This window comes from Nilaparvata lugens, chromosome 9 (genome assembly GCF_014356525.2).
Source record: "Nilaparvata lugens isolate BPH chromosome 9, ASM1435652v1, whole genome shotgun sequence".
Lineage (NCBI taxonomy): Eukaryota > Metazoa > Arthropoda > Insecta > Hemiptera > Delphacidae > Nilaparvata > Nilaparvata lugens.
Window position 1 is genome coordinate 40,461,020 of NC_052512.1, and position 23,059 is coordinate 40,484,078.

The 23,059-nt window shown below is 35.0% G+C and overlaps 1 protein-coding gene across 6 annotated transcripts in view; it reads right to left on the minus strand.

Annotated features, from left to right (window-relative positions):
* Positions 1–23,059, minus strand: part of LOC111062054 (solute carrier family 12 member 2-like) — a 184,199-nt gene that overhangs the window by 52,488 nt on the left and 108,652 nt on the right. For all 6 annotated transcript variants that reach the window (XM_039435870.1, XM_039435869.1, XM_039435874.1 and 3 more), the window contains 5 exons: positions 21,973–22,167; positions 19,756–19,987; positions 16,350–16,471; positions 12,251–12,386; positions 313–419 (listed from right to left, as the gene is read on the minus strand). In XM_039435870.1, coding sequence (XP_039291804.1) covers positions 313–419; positions 12,251–12,386; positions 16,350–16,471; positions 19,756–19,987; positions 21,973–22,167 — 792 coding nt within the window. The remainder of the gene's footprint in view (positions 1–312; positions 420–12,250; positions 12,387–16,349; positions 16,472–19,755; positions 19,988–21,972; positions 22,168–23,059) is intronic.

Consider the following 23,059-nt stretch of genomic DNA (forward strand, 5'->3'; position numbering starts at 1 on the left):
AAACAACAGTATAAATCTGTGGTTTTTGAGAATTTCTTAGTCTTTTTGATTCAATATGAATAATTACCACAATATCAACTTCTCAACTACACAAAAAGTAAATTTATTGTCATTTTATTGTATATCTTATCAACTATTGAATGAAAAAGACTAAGAAATTGTCAAAAACCACAGTATAAATCTGTGGTTTTTGAGAATTTCTTACCACAGTATAAATCTGTGTTTTTTGAGAATTGCTTAGTCTTTTTGATTCAATATGAATAATTACCACAATATCAACTTCTCAACTACACAAAATTCTTATTAACCAACCTGGGGCCGATAGTTTTTGACATGGTCCTCAACTCGACTGAGTTGCTGTACGGCTGTCAGAGCCGTTTTATAAGTTTGCGCCTGCGTTGTAGAGCCCCAGTTCACGTCTGAAATAAATAAATAAATAAATTATTTAATTAATTAATTAATTAACACACTTGCAAAATATTCACTAACATTCCAACTAGACTCTGACAACGCGGCTGTCTTTGGATATGTGCGATCTTCAGTTCAACCAACACGTCCGGCTAGACATCCAATTTTCAGTTCAATTCAAAATTTTTCCAATTTAATTCATTGCGTGAAATAAAATCAATATACTATTGATTTAGTTCTATTGGAATTCATTTTCAATTTCATTTATTTATTTAATCATTCAGAACTACACAACTTCAGAAAAGTACCACAGGCTCACGCCCAAAACAGTTCCAATTCTAATTTATACAACAGTCCAAATGTAGTTGGTTATGTGTCACTACAAAATTCTTCAATTACACACTCAATTTACAATTCAAAATACACAAAAATCATTTTAAAATTAAAAAAAATACTTCCAAATTGAATTAAATTAATTATAAATAGTTGGAAAATTCCATACTTTGAAAAGAACTATAAAATTTTGAGACCGAAAAGACCGAAAAATTTATTGTCTATTTAGAATATTTTGGATATATTGCAAACTCACTACAATATGACATATCATTAAAAATATTAGTAAACATAATTATCCACACATAACTTAAATAAAATAAAATATAAAATCTAGGCATCACAACATCAACAATTTTCAGTTCAATTCAAAATTTTTCCAATTTCATTTATTGCGTGAAATAAAATCAATATCCTATTGATTTAGTTCTATTGAAATTCATTTTCAATTTCATTTATTGCCAATTTAGGACACATTACAAACTCTTTATAATATGACATATCATTAAAAATATTAATAAACATAATTATTCATATACAAGGTGGGGCAGAGTGGACTCCCTAGTTTCAATCAGTCACTGAAGAGTACGCGCGCGAGTTAGCGGAGTGGGAGAGGTTCCATGTGGTGGGGGAAAAGACGCCATTATTAGTAGACACCATGCCGTGGACTGGCGAGCATCGTGGTTTTGTAGTCGAAACGTTCTTTAAAAATAAGGATATTGTGGTGGCGACCCAGCGTGCATTTCGTAGACGGTTTGGTTTGAAACGTCATGATAGTGTTCCCGATGCTAAAACCATCACACAAAACGATGATAAAACTCTTCACAAAAAACCTCTTCATTCTCCAAAAGTGACTGTGTGGTGTGCTGTGTTCTCCATAGGCATAATTGGCCCCTACTTTTTTGAATCGGAAGGTGCAACCGTTACTGTGAACGCTGTGCGCTATTGTCAGATGTTGGAGAACTTTTTCTTCCCCAGAATTGAAGAGTATGGTGAGGAAAATAATTTGGAAGCCTTTTGGTTTCAACAGGATGGTGCCACGGCTCATACCGCCCATCGCTCTCGCCAACTTCTGCAACAACGGTTTCCTGGCCGCTTGATCTCATTACGAGGGGATGTTTCATGGCCCCCTCGCTCCCCCGATCTAAGCCCATGCGATTATTTTCTTTGGGGTTACCTGAAATCTGAGGTTTACAAAGTTCGACCAAGGACCTTGGAAGCCCTTAAGGAAGCAATTGTTGATGTTATCACTGGAATAACGCCAGATATGCTGCGTAGAGTTTTTGAAAACTTCATGGAACACCTGAATATGTGCATCGCTCGTCAAGGTCGTCACCTGGACGATATCATTTTTAAAACTTAATGAAAAATAAATTGCATTGTATTTATATTTCAGGAATAAAAAGCTTTTGTAATAATCTTGTATGGTTTTTATACAGTTAACCGATCATATCAGGGAGTCCACTCTGCCCCACCCTGTATAACTTAAATAAAATAAAATATAAAATCTAGGCATCACAACATCTACGAACCCATTTATGGTTCAAAATTAGGATCAAACATTGAAACCTCAAATTACAGTCTGGGTTCTGTAGCATTGCCTATCGGCGTAGGGCCACTAGACTACAATACTAACCGATCAAAAACATCCAACATTATTGAAAATGTATCTTTCCATAAGCAACATATGCTCTTCTGTATCTTCTCAAAAGCAACGCGTTGCATCAGAAAATATACATAAGGAGCTTTACTGCATCTTCCCATAATCAGCAGATGCTCTTCTGTATCTTTTCAAAAGCCACGTGTTGCATCCGAAACGATAAACAAGTAGCTTTTTGGAGTTACGTCTTTTGCACAACACAGCCTATCAGCTGACCTTCGTTCAACATGCTCTCTCCATTGTTGGTGATACGTTGCAACTCTCTCATTCATGGAATCTCTGTGTGTAGGGAGCTTCCTCCATCTAGGATCTAGGGTCTCTGAAGCCTGATGTTTTTGCAAAGCCATGAATATTACACCGCGAACCATACCCATACCTTGCCTATATGCCGTTTCAAAGTCTTGAAAGCTAAGGTATGTATACCGACTCCATTTCATTCGCTTGATTTGTACATGAAAATTGCATCAACTGTTATATCTTGTGATTCCCTTTTTTTAGGAATCTAGGGTCTTAGCCCAGTCAAATAGTCATTATATGCGCCCCGACCAAACAAAAATTAAGGTAATTGATTTTATTGTTTTAATCGGTCCATTTGGGTAGCCTACTAGTTGACCGAGCGAAGTGAGGTCTAAGATTCGTTATAACTGCGCGAGGTCTACTGTTCACAGAACTACTAGTAAGAGTAATCTATGGTTTCCAACCAAAATTTCTGAATGCATACTTTCGGCATCCTGAAAACCACGAGAATTTCGTACTTTTTTCAGTTTTTCCACGATATCTCCAAAACAATATCTCCTAAAATATATTTTTTCTTCCAACTCTATCATTAGTGATTGTTTTAACATCTTAGTAATACTCTAATTACGATCAAGAAATACCACATACGACTTTATAAGAGTGAAACATAACGTAAAATGAAATGTTTATTCATTCATCTTTTAAAAGGTTAGGTTACAAAGGTACCTAGTAGGCCTACAAAGAAATCAAAACGTATTTTCACAAAATAATTTCACAAAATAGTTTAGAGAGCATGCTCATTTGAATTATCCCACTGCAATCAGCTGTTTTCGTTTTGCTATAATGCCAACAATACAACAGCAAAATATTGTGAATTTCCCTCATGTTTACTGCGTTAAAGTCCTGGACTCAAATAGGTCGAGAACTCAATAGACCCCGGAGTTTAGAAGATAAAACCCTGACTCAGAAAGTCGATTTAGACCCGAGAGCTTATTTTAGTCCTGGACTCAAATAGGACGAGAACTCAATAGACCCCGGAGTTTAGAAGATAAAACTCTGACTCAGAAAGACGATTTAGACCCGAGAGCTTATTTTAGTCCTGGACTCTGTAAGTCCAGAACTTATAGATCCCGAGCTTGGAAACCGGCCCTTGAATATGATACGAGTCCAGGACTAAAATAAGCTCTCGGGTCTAAATTGACTTTCACGATTTTATCTTCTAAGCTCTGGAGTCTATCAAGTTCTCGACTTATTTGAGTCCAGGACTTTAACGCAGTAAACATGAGGGGAATTCATAATATTTTGTTGTATTGTTGGCATTATAGCAGAACGGAAACAGCTGATTACAGCGGGACAATTCAAATAAGCATGCTCTCCAAACTATTTTGTAAAAATACGTTTCGATTTCTTTGTAGGCCTATTCAAAGCAAAACATTTGAAAGGTGAATGAATAAACATTCCATTTTACGTTATGCTATTATTGATGATTGATTTTGGAATAAAAATTTCATTAGGCTATTGAGTTTTGAAAAGAACTGGAATAATAATTTATTATTATTATGTTGAATATGACAGTGATTAATCACATTCAGATTGGAATATAAATTCCAAGGCAATCCTTGTATTATTTTTCTTGAACATTTTTAGGTTATGTCACAGTCGTAAAATGAGGTTAGTTTTTTACGCATAATTCTGATACAATTTTATTCCAAAATGAACTTGCAAACTATAAATATTATGCATTTAGATGGACTAATCCAAATAATTTAGGTATTCCATGACATCTATTTGGCTTTTTTATCTACTCCAAAACAATAATTGAATTGTGTTTGCTCGGTTAAGTCTAGAACTTAAATTTAAACTCTACCCCGGTCAAGGGTTTAAAATCACACTGTTTTAAGTCCTGAACTTTTTTGATAAATCGATTTTTGATAAATCCTTGACTCGGAAAGAGGCGAGAATCTAATTCAAGTCCTGAGTTAAATATCTATAGTAATAGTATTACAACCCTATTGTTACAGAATATAGCTGACTATGCATTGTCTTCTTTATGTCTCAATTAATTATTTTCAGCCAGTCTACTGACAAACTTCACCGAGAGCACTTCTCTCTTTTTCGATGTATATTTTATAATTATGTGTTTGAAAATAAAGTTTTCTGCGACCTTCGAAGTTCAACCTGGCAGACAACGAAGACTCCTTCCACAAATTTGAGACGGAAGTAAAACTACCATCAAGCTGTTATCACCATCACGCTGTAACCGTATCCAGCCTAGCAGTTAGTTCAACCCCACGCTGGCCACCGCAGGAGACGAGAGGACTCTACAGAGGGACCGAGATCTCGCCACCTTCAGGAGGATTCCTGCTGTCCTTATATCATCCGAAGGAGAAGACGACACCGACGCCGACGCCGACGCTGACGACAACCGGAACATCGCCCACCAACCTCAATCGACTGTGAGTAATTTCGTTATATCTCTTCCTCAACCAAACCCTACAATGCCTAATATCTCAAAACAAATTCCTCATGACATTCTTAAATTCATACCCCACTATGATGGTACTTGCTATAAGCTACCACATTTTATTAGTACTTGTAATGAACTACTAGTGTCCTATTGTAGTGCAAACATTGACGAAAAAACAGAAAATCACTGGCTCCTTTTCAGGGCAGCCGTAAGCCGTCTTTCAGGACCCGCAGAATCAGTTGTTTTTAATAACAATTGTACAACTGTAACAGAGCTGATAGCCGCTTTAAAAACAAACTTCGCTGACAACAGGTCCGTTCCAGACCTAATTGCGGAAATTACTTTCATGAAATCCTATTCAAATGAACACCCGATCGAATTCATTAATCGCCTCGATGAAAAACGCACAACTGTGTTGACTAAATATAAACTAGATGGTATCCAAGGTGAACTTTTGACAAATCTAATGCAGCAGTTGAACGCAACTCTCACTCGTACATTGATTCACGGAGTTCATCCAACTTTGGGCTCTCATTTGCAAATCCTGCAAATTCACGATCTTGACGATGCTAGACATAAGATTATTAATGATTGTAGTATTGTTCTAAGGAGCTTGAACTTCAAATCAACTATCAGTACTATCAATAAAATTGATTCAAGAGCTTTTAATCAAACGCCAATGCGATCAAACACATTCACTCATGCTTATCAAGCAAGCAACAGAGCTTTTTCTAACAACTTCTCGCAACCTCGAGTACCGAATTTCTTCCAACAGAATAATGGATCACAGCAAACATTCCCCCAGAACAGAAACTTTCAACAAAATTTTCCTCAAAATCAATTTGCTCAATTTCCTCACCAACCGAGGCCTGTGCAAATCAATCCTCAATTCAGACAACCACATAATAGTAAGTGGGATTCACAAAACACTGTCAGCATGCGCACAGTTCAAACTAATCCTTCTAATCGTTTCAAACTGAACTCAAAATCTCCGTTTGAAGTGCATCATTTGCAAGATGACTTGACAGACAACTCATCTCATCCTTTCGGAAACGAACTCCGAAGCATGCAAAACCAGCTAACTTCACTTACTGAAGCATTCAACAACATGCAGGCTCATTTTTTAGGGGTAGGCCCAACACACTCAGCGGAAACACCCCCAAAAAATTTGAATTGAATATCATAAATAAGTCGCTCCCATATTTTGTCGACCACGCTAACCGTAAATGGATGGTTGACACTGGGTCGTCAAAGAACTATGTGAACCCCTCTATCATACCACCCAATGTGACCAGATATAAAGAAAAGTTCGTAGTAAAAACACCAGCCGGTGAAAGTGGTGGAAATGAATACATCTATATGAACTCAAATACTGTGTTTCCAGGAAGTTCACAAATCAAAATGTACGTGTATGACTTTTCAACAAGATACGATATCTTATTAGGTCACGAAACTTTGAAAGAACTCAAAGCCAATGTAAATTATACAAACAACACGTTAGATTATCGTACTATTTCGAAACCGTTGTTATCAGTGATTAACTCTCATGAACAAATTCAATTGAAACCAGGATTTAATGTTGTTACTGTACCAGTTAGGTCGATTCCTAATCTCAAGACAGGACTACTTAAAGCTGTTTCTCATGAAAGCTATTACGTTGAAGAAAGTATTGTTAGTATAGAAGAAAATAGATGTAAGTGCGTAGTGTATTCCAATGAGCTCATGACCATAAGCCCCGAGCCAATGGAGATGGAAGAATTAGAAACTATTTTTGACAATGATGAAATTGATAACTCAGATGTATCAAACAAATCGGATATTATAAGAGAAATTCCCAAACTTCTTCGGACGGACCACATGAATGTCGAAGAGCGGAAACATATCATAAATTTAATACGGAATTTTCCTGAAATCATCAAACGTGAACATGATGAATTGCCAAGTAGTACTAATCTGTTGAAATTTAAAATCAACACTACTGACGAAATCCCTGTATATTCTAAAAATTATAGATACCCTCAAGTGTTCAGGAAGGACGTTGAATTAGAAATTGACAAACTTCTTCAGAATAAAATAATTCAACATTCCAACTCCCCATATAACAGTCCAATTTGGGTAGTGCCCAAAAAACCAGACGCCTCCGGTAAACGTAAAATACGTGTCGTTTTAGATTACAGGAAGATTAATGATAAAACGATTGAAGACAAATATCCCCTCCCAAATATTGAGGACTTATTTGGAAAAATTGGAAGGGCTACCTATTTTTCAGCGATAGATCTCGCTTCTGGATTCCATCAAATTCAAATGGAAAAGGAATCAATTCCAAAAACTGCCTTTTCGACTGAGAACGGACATTATGAATTTTTGAGAATGCCGTTTGGATTAAAGAACGCTCCAGCTACTTTCCAACGTGCAATGAACATTTTGTTTTCCAGAATGCCCAATGTGTTAGTCTACATGGACGACATAATTGTGTTTTCCGATAATCTCGATGAACACTTGAAACATCTAAAATCAGTTTTCAAACAACTTAGAGATCATAATCGAAAAATCCAACTGGACAAAACAGAGTTTTTTAAACGAGAATTACTGTACTTAGGACATATCATATCTGAACGCGGAATTCAACCCAATCCTTCAAAGCTAGAAGCTATTAAGAACTTTCCAATCCCAAAAACTGAAAAAGAAATTAAACAATTTCTAGGATTGACAGGCTATTATCGAAAAATGATAAAAGATTAAGCTAAGATTGCAAAACCTCTCACACATGCCTTGAAAAAAGATGTTAAAATCAATCCAAACAATCCAGACTATCAAAAGTCATTTGAAACATTAAAACTTCTATTACAAAACGATCCAATTTTACAGCTACCTGACTTCACAAAAACATTTATTCTGACTTGTGATTGCAGCAATTATGCTATAGGTTCAGTGTTATCACAAAAATTCAATGGTAAAACCTTACCCATTGCATATGCTTCTCGTACACTTAATCGTCATGAAGAAAATCTTTCTACGATTGAGAAAGAATTATTAGCTATAGTCTGGTCATGCAAACATTTTCGACCATACCTCTATGGTAGAAAATTCATAATCGAAACCGATCACAAACCTCTTCAATGGCTCCACAGCATTAAAGAACCGAATTCAAAATTAATTCGTATGAAACTCTTTCTAGAAGAATTTGATTTTTCAATCCAGTATGTGGAAGGTAAATCGAACCAAGTAGCCGACGCTCTTTCAAGAATACGCCCACTTGACGTTAACATGATGGAAAATGATGAAGACGAACCTTTCCAAGGTTTCGAAAGTGGTTTCAATCATGACTTTCAGGATCTCGAGAATAACAATGATCTCGATGACCCCGACGAATTTGACATGGACGAACTGCTTAGATTTAACACTAACACAGACATTCCCTCAGTAGACACAGTCACACTTGACGATTTTCTTCAACAAGTAGGCAAATCTGCCGAACAAACTAACAATTCCGATCGAGATAATATTGTAAATAATGATAATGATGCTAATGATAATGATGATAATGATAATGATGCTAATGAACAAGAAATTGATAATCGTAGTCTAGTTACAATACATTCACAGGAGAGTTCGAACGAACAAGTAGTCATTGCGGAAGATGACAAAATAATCAATGTTGAACAGAATCAAATCATTTTAGAACGTGGCAACAAAGAACCTGTTATCAGAAAAGTTTTTACAAAAAACAGATTGACTCTATATTTTCATAGTTCATCCACTCCTGAAGAAATAAATGATGTGTGTATACAATACTTGAAACCCAACACACTTTATGGGATACTTTGCTCCAGGACAGGTGTATTGGAAAAAGAATATGAAATGATTTTTGAAAATTTTAAGAATGCTATCATTGCTAATTTTAATTCTGTGAAACTTAGGAGATATAAGAAACTGAATTTGGATATAACTGATTCAGAGGAACAAAAAGAAGTTGTAACCAATTATCATGTAGGAAAAACGTATCACCGTGGAATTAATGAAAGCTATAGCCACATTCGAAGAGAATACTATTGGCCTACCATGCTTAAAGACATTACAGAATACATAAATAAATGTTCAGTATGTGCTAAAGTTAAATATGATAGAAGACCTGTTCAAGTTGAATACAAAATTACCCCAACTCCTGACAAACCTTTCGAAAAACTGCAGATTGACACGTTTCAATACAGTAGAATAAAATTCCTCACGATAATAGATTGCTTTTCGAAAAAACTCATGGCATATCCACTAACAAGTTTGAACCAACTTGAAATACAGTCTTGTTTGAATGATTACTTTTCTCTATTTCCATGCCCTAAGATAATCCAAATGGACAATGGTCGTGAATTCGACAATGCTGGACTTCGAGATTTTTTGCGTTTATATAAGATAGAACCTTATTATATAACACCGGGACATCCAGATTCCCAGGGTTTATTGGAACGAGCACACTCGACACTCATTGAACTCCTTAATGCTATACAAATGGAAAATAAAGACAACAAACCCGAAGATAATACGAAACTTGCAATTATCGCATTCAATAACACAATAAATTCAACCTTGAAACTAACTCCTATGGAAATGACTTTTGGTGTATCGAAAAATCCATATGTTGATGAAATAACGGAAGCCCTTATTGCTGAAGAAAGAACAAACGCCTATCTAGAAAAACTGAAAACTATTCACAAACTAGTAAAAGATAAAGTAGGACAAGAAAAACAAAACAGAACTGATCGCTTAAATCAAACTAGAGAAAAAGATTTTGAAATGCCTAACGAACCCTTCATAAAGACAACGTTTAATAAAAAGGACAAACCTAAATTTTTCAAAGTGAAATACAATAAGGAAACTCAATTAGCTACTAATCCAAGAGCGATTCAGAAAAGACCCTTCAAACTTCATCCGAATCGAGTGAAGCGAGCTCGAAAGAAAAAGAAATCAACTAATTTATCTGTTTCAGGTAACAATGTTTCTTCTTCTGATGATGTTCCTAACACCAGCAAACCTGTATAGATTGACTGATCTAAGTAAAACATCAGGCATCACTCCTATCAAAATTCAGGACTCGTTCATAATAAATGAAACCTTCACATATATGCATAATATTAATGTGAACATGTTGCGTATCGAATTAAATACAATCAAAAGAACAATATTCACTTTGCGTGAACACAATATCGATCAAGGCCGTCTAGACATCATAACAATGCATTTAAAGTACACAGAAACAAAACTAGATCACATCAATATCAGCAAAAATAGAAATAAGCGTGGACTTTTCAATGGACTTGGCTCAGCTATTTCATGGGTAACCGGTAACATGGATGCGAACGACAAAGAAAAATACGACAAAATATTATTTCAAGTTCAGTCAAATGAATACCGCTTACAGCATAATATTGAGAATCTATTTTCAGTAAACAAAAGGCTCATTGACGATTTTAATGCTGATGTGAAAAAGATTCATGGGAATAATTTGAAAATTATAAATTATTTCAAAACTCTCTCAAATGAAACTACGACTGTACAGCTGAACCAGCAATTTTCCCTTTTATTTAGCTCATTAAGTTTGCTCTTCAATAAAATAAGCGATTTAGATACTAGTTTGGAGTTTTGTAGATTGAATATTTGTAGATTGATAGTATATTATCCCATAAAGAAATAAATAATATTATTTCTGAATCTAATGTAAAATTGATTTCTGAAGAACCAGAAGTATTATGGCAATTAGCAAAGGTACACTGCTCAATATATAAAGAATATATATCCTACTTCATTGAATTCCCTTTAAAATCACCTACTTATGAAACCTTCTTCTTATTATCCTATCCTGTTTATCGTAATACTGAAGTTACCACCATTCATGAATATCCTTCCCTCATCCTGAGATATGACGAAATTTTATCTGGTAAATGTGAATATTTGTGTGACAACTACTACTGCAGAAATGTGACAGTGATAAAAAATAAGTGTATAAGTGAAGTGTTAGAAGATAAGAAATTAGAACACTGTAAACAATTAGTAATTAATGAATCTGCTTCTTTTGTAAAATTCATTCCAATTATCAATCAATATCTACTGTACAAAATTGACAAAGCTATTATTTTATCAGACAAAAAGAACACTACATTATATCCAAAATCAACTCAATTATTGTATCTTAATAAGTCAGAACAGTTATTCGAACATCCTAAAATACATGAATATTGGGAAAGTGATATAACAATCCCATCTGAAGTTCCATTTCGTAAATTGAAAACAAACTTTTCTTTTGATATTATACATGAAGCAAATATTAAGATTGAACCACTACTAGCAATAGAGGAACTTAGCATTGCAAAAGACGATACTTATTATATTTGGATTTTTATTATATGTTTTATTGTCATTCTTAGTATATTTATTGTATTTAAATTATATAACTTTATTAAATATGTAACTTCTTTACGAAATAATTGTAGAAATGTTAATGTAGCAGCAACTTCGCAAGCCCCAACATTTGTTCTTGGGCCTTGCCTCCAAACCCAAAATTCTGATCGCTGAGGACAGCTTCAGTCTAGGGGTGGAGGAGTTAAATATCTATAGTAATAGTATTACAACCCTATTGTTACAGAATATAGCTGACTATGCATTGTCTTCTTTATGTCTCAATTAATTATTTTCAGCCAGTCTACTGCCAAACTTCACCGAGAGCACTTCTCTCTTTTTCGATGTATATTTTATAATTATGTGTTTGAAAATAAAGTTTTCTTTTTAAAAAGGTGTTTGGTTACCCCAGAACTATAACTCTGGACTTATAAGCCCTTCACTCAGAAAGCGAAATTATAAACTCCAGGGTCTAACATGATCTCTAAACTTCAGAGTCTATTTAAGTCCTCAACTACGTTAACGCTCTGACTCGGAAAGCCAATTTTCTGACTCCAGAGTTTAAAGCCAGTTAAAGTCTAGAACTTGACTAAATCCCGAGCTCGGAAACCTGCCCTTAGATATGTTTTTTACCCAGGAACATTGCCCTAGAGAGTTCGTAAACACCCTGTATGCCGTTCCTAAGTCACCGAGACAGAGCGTACTGTAAGTATTGAATAAAAGTAGCAAGCAGGTGAAATAAACAAGTGACAAACCTGGTTTCCTGTAAGACACGATCAAGTAGAGCGCTAGAACCACTGCCAGGGTGATGAGCGCTGTCCAACTGCTGATCAGGAACATCACCCCCACACACAAAATGGCGCCGACAAGACTCAGCCACATGTTGTAGTACTGCAAATTTTACATTTTACATACACATTTTACATACTGTAAATTCATTGACAAACAATTAACTACATAATTAACTTAAAATCTGTACTGATTAGTATAAAGATGTTAAGCCAGTTTTCATAATTTTTCAGGGGAGCAGAAACAATGTTCAAAAAATTCCGTATAAAATTCATGTATCATTTATTTATTTATTATTATTTCATCCACTGACCTCCTATAAAAGGGGTATTTGGACTTGTCAATGTCGTAAGCCAATAAAATACAGAACATAAATACATGATAAGTCAATACTTTTTTTTCTCCAAACCCCATCTCGACGCTCGTAGTTTAGAACATAAATAGGTACATGAAAAGTCAAAACATTTTTATTTTATTCTCTCTAAACCCCATCTCGACGCTCGTAGTACTCTCTGAACTCATTTTGGTAGAGAGTTAGTGGGGAGGATATTTTGAATATTGTTTCCGAAGAATGGACATTGATATGTCCAAAGCTCCGCCAATTTATGTACATGCATTAAAATATAATTATCTATAATTATTATATTACAAATTGCTTTTTCATATCATATACAGTTCAATAATTATTTTCTTAGTCTATATTATGTAAATTCATCTATAGTTTTGCTGTATTGTAAGCTATTGTATATAAGTGTATAAGCCAGTATATATTGTAATCGACATAAATAAAGTACTCAATCAATCAATCAAACTCTTCACTTTAATTGCTTTTTCTTTAATTGACATCAGCTCTTTCTTTAATTGATCTCTGAATTTAGTACCAGTCATTTCTTTTATAGAGCTGGCAATAAATTATACAACCGAATACCAGAACTCCTAACACCTCGCTCATACATGGTTGTCTGGTGTGTGTCGTCTCTTAGGTTGTTCCTATATCTTGTTGGTTATTGATGAAATGTTCCGCCTGTATTGAATTCATGTAGATTTTTCTAGTATTAGAACACTAAGGACCAGTTTCCGAGCTCGGGATTTGGCTAAGTTCTAGACTTTAAACAGCTGGAGTCAGAAAATTGGCTTTTCGAAACGGAGCGTAGTCGCAGTGATTGTCATAATCACGTTTGAATTAAATTTCGAAAAACTAGAAAATTGAACACAAAATAGAATAAAGAGAAAATAGTGTAAAGTTTCAGCTATATTGAATTATTTAGGAATGTTTAATTTCGTCAAGGAAAAACGTTTCCAATTAAAGAAATGAGAAAATAGAAACTGCGACTACTGTTGGAAAGCCAATTTTCTGACTCCAGCTGTTTGAAGTCTAGAACTTGGCCAAATCCCGAGCTCGGACCCTGATAGTTGCTGTACATATTTCTTCACTTGTTTACTGAGTCCAATAATGGTTTATTCTCACATATTGACATTTTTTATACTGGTGTAAACAAAAATGTGTACGATTTGAACACTCTGTATCTATGACTTATACCTTTTTGACCTTGATTTGAGTTAAATTGTATAATTTATATCAAACATGAATGATTTTTTCTGATATGTATCCATTTTATCATGAGAATAACTCTAAAAATACACCACAAAGACATAAATCCTTTATACCAAAAAAAGAACAAATTTTTCTGAATAAGAACAGCTAGAAAAGTCAAAATCGACATTTTGTTACTTAAACCCTTTCTACTTAACAGTATAGGATTATCATATACAATTGAACGAGCAATTCTGTTTAAAAATGTATGTTTATATTTAATATCGGGGGACCGAGCTTCGCTCTGGAGTACAAAGGCATAGAAAATTTATTGGGAAAGAGGAAATTATAATTGACCGAGCGAAGTGAGGTCTAAGATTCATGTCGACGGTTTGGCAATTTGGAAATTTCGCATTTCAAGGATAATATAAAAGGAAAAAGAAATATTTGCCAATATTACCATAAAAATCAGACTATAGAATTATTCAGCATAAATAAGCTGTCTAGTGGACTATAATACTACCCGTTTAAAAACATCGAACGTCTTAAAATGTATCTTTCCATCAACGTTAGTAAGTAGACAGTTGACTATAATACTACCAGTTGAAAAACATACATCGAACATCTTAGAATGTATCTTTCCATCAATGTTGTAGACAGTTGCACCCAGACCTAATAACAGCGCTCACACTCACATTCCGGGACGACACGTCACGGTACGATAGGACAGAAAGCTCTAGGTTTATTAAGGATTTTTTATACGTTTTAAATTCATAAATTATTTATTGATTTTTGAGAAAACATAACAGGTCAATGTAACTTACTGAGCGTGAGGTTATCATGTTTGGCTGCAACTGTCTACAACATTGATGGGAACATACATTTTCAAGATGTTCGATGTTTTGAACGGGTAGTATTATAGTCAACTGTCTACTAACGTTAATGGAAAGATACATTTTCAAGATAGTCGATGTTTTTGAACGGGTAGTATTATAGTCAACTGTCTACTAACGTTAATGGAAAGATACATTTTCAAGATAGTCGATGTTTTTGAACGGGTAGTATTATAGTCAACTGTCTACTAACGTTAATGGAAAGATACATTTTCAAGATAGTCGATGTTTTTGAACGGGTAGTATTATAGTCAACTGTCTACTAACGTTAATGGAAAGATACATTTTCAAGATAGTCGATGTTTTTGAACGGGTAGTATTATAGTCAACTGTCTACTAACGTTAATGGAAAGATACATTTTCAAGATAGTCGATGTTTTTGAACGGGTAGTATTATAGTCAACTGTCTACTAACGTTAATGGAAAGATACATTTTCAAGATAGTCGATGTTTTTGAACGGGTAGTATTATAGTCAACTGTCTACTAACGTTAATGGAAAGATACATTTTCAAGATAGTCGATGTTTTTGAACGGGTAGTATTAGTCAACTGTCTACTAACGTTAATGGAAAGATACATTTTCAAGATAGTCGATGTTTTTGAACGGGTAGTATTATAGTCAACTGTCTACTAACGTTAATGGAAAGATACATTTTCAAGATAGTCGATGTTTTTGAACGGGTAGTATTATGGTCCACTAGACAGCTGATTTATGATGAATAATTCTATAGTATGATTTTTACGGTAATATTGGAGGATTTTTCCTTTTATATTATCCTTGAAATGCAAAATTTCCAAAAACCTTGTATATACGTCGACGCGCAATTTAAAAAGGAACATACCTGTCAAATTTCATGAAAATCTATCACCGCGTTTCGCCGTAAATGCGCAACATATAAACATTTAAACATTAAGGGAAATGCCAAACCGTCGACTTGAATCTTAGACCTCACTTTCCTCGGTCAAAAATTCATTATGAAATTATTGAAAAATATCATTTCTGGCTTGATAAAATCATAGTTGATTATTATAAACGAGAATGAACAAAGTAGACCCACGCTAATCCACGAAAAGCAATCCACGCTGTGGGATGTTTTGTGAACCATTGCTTTAGAATTATTCATAATCAATCAGCTGACAAGTGGATTATTCATTGCATGTATTACACAGATGTCTGGAGATGCCTAGCAATGGTTTACAAAACATCCCACGGCGTGGGTTGCTTTTCGTGGATTAGCGTCGGTCTACATTGCGGCGGGCCATATTACATCAATAAACCTAAAACACTTATTGACATGGGCTGCTTTTAAATTAATAAAACAAAATACATCTTATAGCACCCTCTATACTTTAAAAAACTTTAAAATAGTTGAACAACTAGTTTCGGTTTACACCATCTTCAGGTTCTAAAATAAAATCTAAATTTATTTTAGAACCTGAAGATGGTGTAAACCGAAACTAGTTGTTCAACTATTTTAAAGTTTTTTAAAGAATAAAGGGTGCTATAAGATTTATTTTGTTTTATTAATCAATAAACCTGTATCAGCTATTGTCTATAGAAGGCAGAGGATCGGCAACGTTGTTCTACTATCTTTCTCCACTGCCATTATAACGTGGATCGCACTATAGAAAGCTTACCTTGAACGTTGGCCTCCAGCCCACAGGTTTGATTAACGATGCGTGAAAAGTACTGAAATTCATCAAAGCATAAGCTGCCAGGAAAAAGTTCGAGATGAGAGGTGCAATGGCATTCAATTGACCTGAAAACAAAAACAAATAATCATTCAACTACCTGACAATAATTTAATATTGAGACATCTTTTCTAAACTTGAATGAATTAGAAATACGGTACCTGGGAATAAATTGAAATTGAGACAAATGTTCCAAAACATACAACAATGGGTTGCAGCGTTTATAGTGAGGTCCACATTATAATGGCAGTGTACGATTGACAATACTGTTGCTGTCCTTTTCTATCGTACAACAAAACAGATAGCACTATCCCTCTCTCGCTTTGTAATATTGTCTATTTGCCAGAATATTTTATATTTACTTTTGACAGTGACTGTACAAAAACTGAACAAACCATATTCTCAGCCGCCATTTTTTTCTTCATTCTATCAAAATACTTGAGTACACAAGTCGTATAATTGATTCAAAATGTATTTTTGGAACAATGAAATAATTTTTAGACATAACCGTATGAGAAACACAAATTAAAATACCTGAAATAACATTTTAAAGGTTGATAACTAACCATCCTAGACTTCATCCATGCTTAAGTTAGCCTACCCGTATAGGTTAGACCTACTCGTACCGGTATAAATAATATTGAAAAGTTATTTCAGAATTAATAAATTAAAATTACTTATTTTTAAATAGGGTTTCTATTTTTCTATTATTTTTAAATGAAATTGGAATAGAATACCTACCAAATAACTCCATTTCTGTTGTTTTGAAATTCAGATTGTTGTATCACAGCTTTTCAAATTAGCCGCCATTTCAGGTTTGTATAAAAATAAAAATCTGATCTCAGTCATGAAAGCAAATTTTCGAATCGAATTATGAGAGAATATATTTTCTTGATCAATTTGACATTAAATTGATTATTTTATCAAGGAAATGATAATTTTTATTGGATTAAATTAAATGGGATAAATTGAGTAACCGCTGTGTACAGTCAGTGGCAAAATAGAGAGACTTGGCAACGTTTTTCTCCTATCTTTCTTCACTGCCATTATAACGTGGACCTCACTATAGGAGCACTAGTTCTGTGATGGAGAATAAACCACCTGGTCTTCCCCGTTCCCCGGAAAGTGTAGACCGAGTCAGAACGGCAGTTGTTACTAGTCCTAAGTTAAATACCTATAGTAGTAGTATTACAACCCCATTGTTATAGAATATAGCTGACTATGCATTGTCTTCTTTATGTCTCAATTAATTATTTTCAGTTAGTTCAACTCAAACTCTTGACGAGAGCACTCGGCTCCCGAAATTCTTCAATTCGGTATTTTCTGTAGTTGTAGTGTTAATAAAGTTTCAATTTTTAAAAACTCAGTCGTGTCGTCCAATCACTTAACTCTAGATGATCGACTCGACGACACTGACTCGGTCTACACTTTCCGGGGAACGGGAAAGACCAGGTGGTTTCTTTTTCATCACAGAACTAGTACTGTACTCCTAAACGCTGCGGCCCATCGGAATAAAGTATTTCGATCAGGCATTGCACCTCGACCCTCAACTCTAAAATATTGACGAAAAAGCGTTGCACTGTGACTGCAGATTCATTGTTTCTAAAAAAAAAACTGCTTAACAGCGAACACACGATGTTGTACGTTCCAACGAAGGTCTATAAATACAGGTCATGACACTCGTGTTCCTTATGGAGCGGCCATTATGTGGGGTCTTTATGACGGTACATTTGAAATATTCCAAACTACTCATAACAAAATCATGCATTATGCTTTTAAAAAACAATATTCTGGTTCAGATAATATGTAAATTCAGGTTTTCGATTTTTTTATGAGATTTTAATAATAAATGGTTCAATAATTCATTTTCTTATCATTAAAAATTGTTCTTATTCTTTCTAATAATAATATTGAACCATTTTAATAATAAATGGTTCAATAATTCATTTTCTTATCATTAAAAATTGTTCTTATTCTTTCTTGTAGCTTGATATGATTCATAAGGCATTGGGATAAAAGGCTAACCTCGAAAAGAGTTTGAAGTTCCCAATCTAAAAATCAACAATTCAGTTCCTGGTTGGAATCTAATAAATAATATTATTCTATGGGAAGAATTTATTTTAAAATTCAAAGCCAAGCGATATTCCTTGAACAATACAACAAAATAATACATTATGTTATTCAATCTATAATGATAACAACTGATAAATTTGAAAATTGATGATATAGAACTCCATAAAATGGCGATTCTGTAATGCATCACGGGATTGTGTCATGACCTGTGTTTATAGACCTTGGTTCCAACCTTAGACCATTTATAGAATAGACACGGCCAATTGTATATTCATAGTAGAAGTCGATGAAGCCAACATCTCTACTGCCAAATCCACCCACCTTGACGTCACAACAGTTTGTTGTGTAAGTGTTTGTGGTGTTTAACTTACATTGTTGTTGAACAATGCATTGTTGTTAGCTTGGTTGTGACGTCAAGATGGGTGGATTTGGCAGTAGATGTTGGCTTCAGAGGCTAGACTTCCCAGCGTGTCTACTCTATAAATGGTCTAAGGTTCCAACGCTCATAGCCAAGGTCATGACACAATCCCGTGATGCATTGCAAAATCGCCATTTTATGGGGTTCTAGTTCACCAATTTTCAAATTTATCAGCTGTTATCATTATAGATTGAACAACAGGGTTTGTTATTTTGTTCAAGGAATATTGCTTGACTTTGAATTGTAAAAAAATTCTTCGGACAGAATAATAATATTTCGATTTAACTAGTAACTGAATAAATGATTTTTAGATTTATTTGATTGGGAACTTCAAACTGTTTTTGAAGTTTTGTCCCTATGCCTTATGAATCATAACAAGTTACAAGAATTGGAACAATTTTTAATAATAGAAAAAATGAATTATTGAACCATTTATTATTGAAATTTCATTATTAAAAAATCGAATACCTGAATTTACATATTATCTGAACCAGAATATTGTTTTTAAAAAGCATAATGCATGATTTTGTTATGAGCAGATTGGAATATTTCAAATGTACCGCCATAAAGACCCCACAAAATGGCCGCTCCATAAGGAACACAAGTGTCATGACCTGTATTTATAGACCTTGCTCATAGCAACTGCAATGGCATAGTATGGATCGTCTGCCAACATTCGTTCCAGGGCAATACCCTCTACGGTTGCCGAGTACTGGCTGTTCGAAAAACATGCGTTTCCTCTGCACTAAACTGTACAATGTAAAGTTGTTCTGGCAATAGAGAATCTTGAATCTCTATACCATGGGATATCTTCTTATGCTATCTTTTCTCTATGGGTTAGGTTAGGTTAGGACAACTCACCGACCAAGATGAATCCAAGCGCAATGAAGAAGGTGAGTATGTAGCCGCGGACGGGCTCGTCGTTCTTGCCGTAGCCCTTGCCGAACCACGAGATGTACGGATAGAGGTTGTCCTTGCAGAGCGCCTGGAACACCTTGGGCGCCGACACGAGGCAGGCGAGTGCCGACGACAGGGTGGCCGCGAAACAGCCGAAGTAGATCAGCAGGCCGAACGGTGACACTAGCTCGATCACCTGGACACCAACACACAATCAGCCAACAACAACACACAATCAGCCCACAACAACACACAATCAGGCAACAACAACACACAATCAGGCAACAACAACACACAATCAGCCAACACAACACAAAATCAGGTAAAAAAATCAAATAGAATGTGAAGAAACTGAAAGAGATGTAAAATGAAAAGAAAAAGAAGAGAGAATGAGGAGGAGGAGAATAAGAATAATGAGAAGGAAGAGGAGAAGGAGGATTGATTGATTGAGTACTTCATGTAGATAAAAATATATACTGGCTTATACACTTATTGACCGAGCGAAGTGAGGTCTAAAGGTGCGTACAGATATACGCGCCGCGAACATGAGCAATTCACTTTTAATCAGCTGATGCCAAGCTTTTTATATCTGTATCTTACCGTTTCTGTAAAAATACAGATATAGTCAGCTGATTAAAAGTGAATTGCTCTTGTTCGCGGCGCGTATATCTGTACGCACCTTATAATTCAAGTCGACGGTTTGGCATTTCTCTTAATGTTTAAATGTTTGAATGTTTAAATCTTTATATGTTGCGCATTTACGGCGAAACGCGGTAATAGATTTTCATGAAATTTGACAGGTATGTTCCTTTTTTAATTGCGCGTCGACTTATATACAAGGTTTTTGAAAATTTTGCATTTCAAGGATAATATAAAAGGAAAAAGGAGCCTCCTTCATATGCCAATATTAGAGTAAAAAACAGACTATAGAATTATTCATCATAAATCAGCTGACAAGTGATTACAGAGATGTGTGGAGAAGCCAGTCTATTGATGTATTTCCATAAGGTCTATAATTATAATCAGGTACTTGTGGATGAGAATACTGCATGAGGTCTAATGTTCACAGAACTACTAGTAGGTTTATGATATAAAGATTCGATTGCACTAGGTCTCATCCCTGTGAAAACTCGCTGAACGACATTAAAAGGATAATTCATCCTTGGCTGAAACAGCTGAGATTTTCGTCGTCTGTGGATAGTAAAAAGTGAACGAGTGATTCTGTGGAAAATCAAAATATCGCATCCCCGAAATTCATAAACTGACGTATAGCCAGCTGTAAAATATAAACACGACCTAAAAGATGAAGAAAACGTAAGGGTTTGAAAGTTAAAATTATTCATAATTGATCAAGAATAATAGTCATGTTAAAATAAAAACATATTTTTCCGATGTTTCCAAATTCATCAACAAAGTTAATTTTTTTTATTTTAATCCTTCAATCTTAAAACTTTTTTTAGCAGATGCACTCAGCTGCTGGGTGGCTTTTAAATCAATCAGCTTATTTCACAAGAATAATATTTTCTAAAAATTTTAATCAAAATGATCAAAATATCTGATTTGTTGACACGGTATATCATTCAAAATAAAAGTAGGCTATATCAGATTTTTCAAAGTTAATAATAATTTTACAGTTTTAAGTGAGTGTTATTTTGTTATTAAATATGTTTTGTAGACAATATAAATTAAATCTTTCTGTTTTTAAATTTTTTGACTGAAAACTGGATCTGAATTCAAGTGTATGGAACATAACCTACTTTTTGGACCATTTTGAAGAAAAAGAAGAAGAAGAAATAGAAGAAGAGAAGGAGAAGGAGAAGGAGAGTAGGAGAAGGAGGAGATGCAGGAGCAGGTGGAGGAGGAGAAGAAGGAGACGGAGGAGGAAGGAGAGGAGTTGAGAAGGTGAAGGTGTAGAAGAGGATGAAGAAGAAAAAGATGAAAGGAGGAGGAGGAGAAACGAGAAGTAGGTGGATGAGGTGGAGGAGAAGAAGGAGGAGGGGGAGAAGAAGAAGAAGAAGAAGAAGAAGAAGAAGAAGAGAGTATGAGAAGGAGAAGAATGAGGAGGGAGAGGAGGAGGAGGAGGTGAGGTGATGGTGAAGAGGAAAAAGAAGAACAAGAACAAGAACAAGGAGAAGGAGAAGACGAAGACGAAGAAGAAGAAGAAGAAGAAGCATGTCTGACCTGAACAGTGTTCTGCAGCCCATACTGGCAGTCGCGGCCTGAGCAGTTGTAGGCGATTCCGGCCAGGTACTCGGTGACGTCACCCGACGCATCTCTCACGACCAGCGCACCAATCATGGCCGCCATGCCCACGTACAGCAGCGTGCTCACTACGATCGCCAGGATTGTGCCCTTCGGTATCGCTTTGCCCGGATCCTACACCAAATCATTTCATTAATCAAATCAAAAATTAATCAGAATTTCATTAATCAATTCACAAATTCATTATACAGTACGTATACAAAAAGGAAGCAGAAAATAATCTATGTACCCTTCTTTCAAATTGTCTATTTACGACATGTTTCAACCATGATACCATTATCAAGTAAATATCGGCATAGAGAAACAATAGCGTGAGTAGATATCCCATGGTATAGGGAATTTATATAGCAACTTTTACTGTTATCTCAAGCAGATTACTGTCGATTATTGTCAATTTTTACAGTTTTGTTGGGGTACAATATGAGAGACTACCAGCGTCATAAAGCTCTACAGGAAAGAACTACGTTGACTATAGGCTTCTGATAACAGTAAAAGTTGCGACATAAACGCCCTATACCATGGGATATCTACTTATGCTATCGTTTCTCTATGATATCGGGGATCGAGCTTCGCTCTGGAGTACAAAAACATAAAAAAATGTATTACGAAAGAAGAAATTATAATAACATTCATAGTTTATACAGAAATATTCTATCTAATCACAGTAAATTGAGATTAATTCCCAGAGGAATGCAAAAATTTCCCTAACAAGGCCCAGTTGCACAAAATCCGGTTAAATTTTATTCCTGAACAAATCAGAGAAGACCATTTCAAAAAGATGGATCTACTGGAATTAATCAGGGTTGAAAAAAACCTGGCTTTTTTGCAACGGGCACTAAGTACCTGATTGAATGATTACAAAAGTTCAACAGCTGAGTCATAATTTTGACACAGTCCCGCACACTTGAAAAAATCTGGTGTGGCGCACTCACACAACTTTCCTTGCCATTATGAAAATTCATCACCTGACGCTAGTGTACACGCGAATCTCAAGTCTACTATTCTA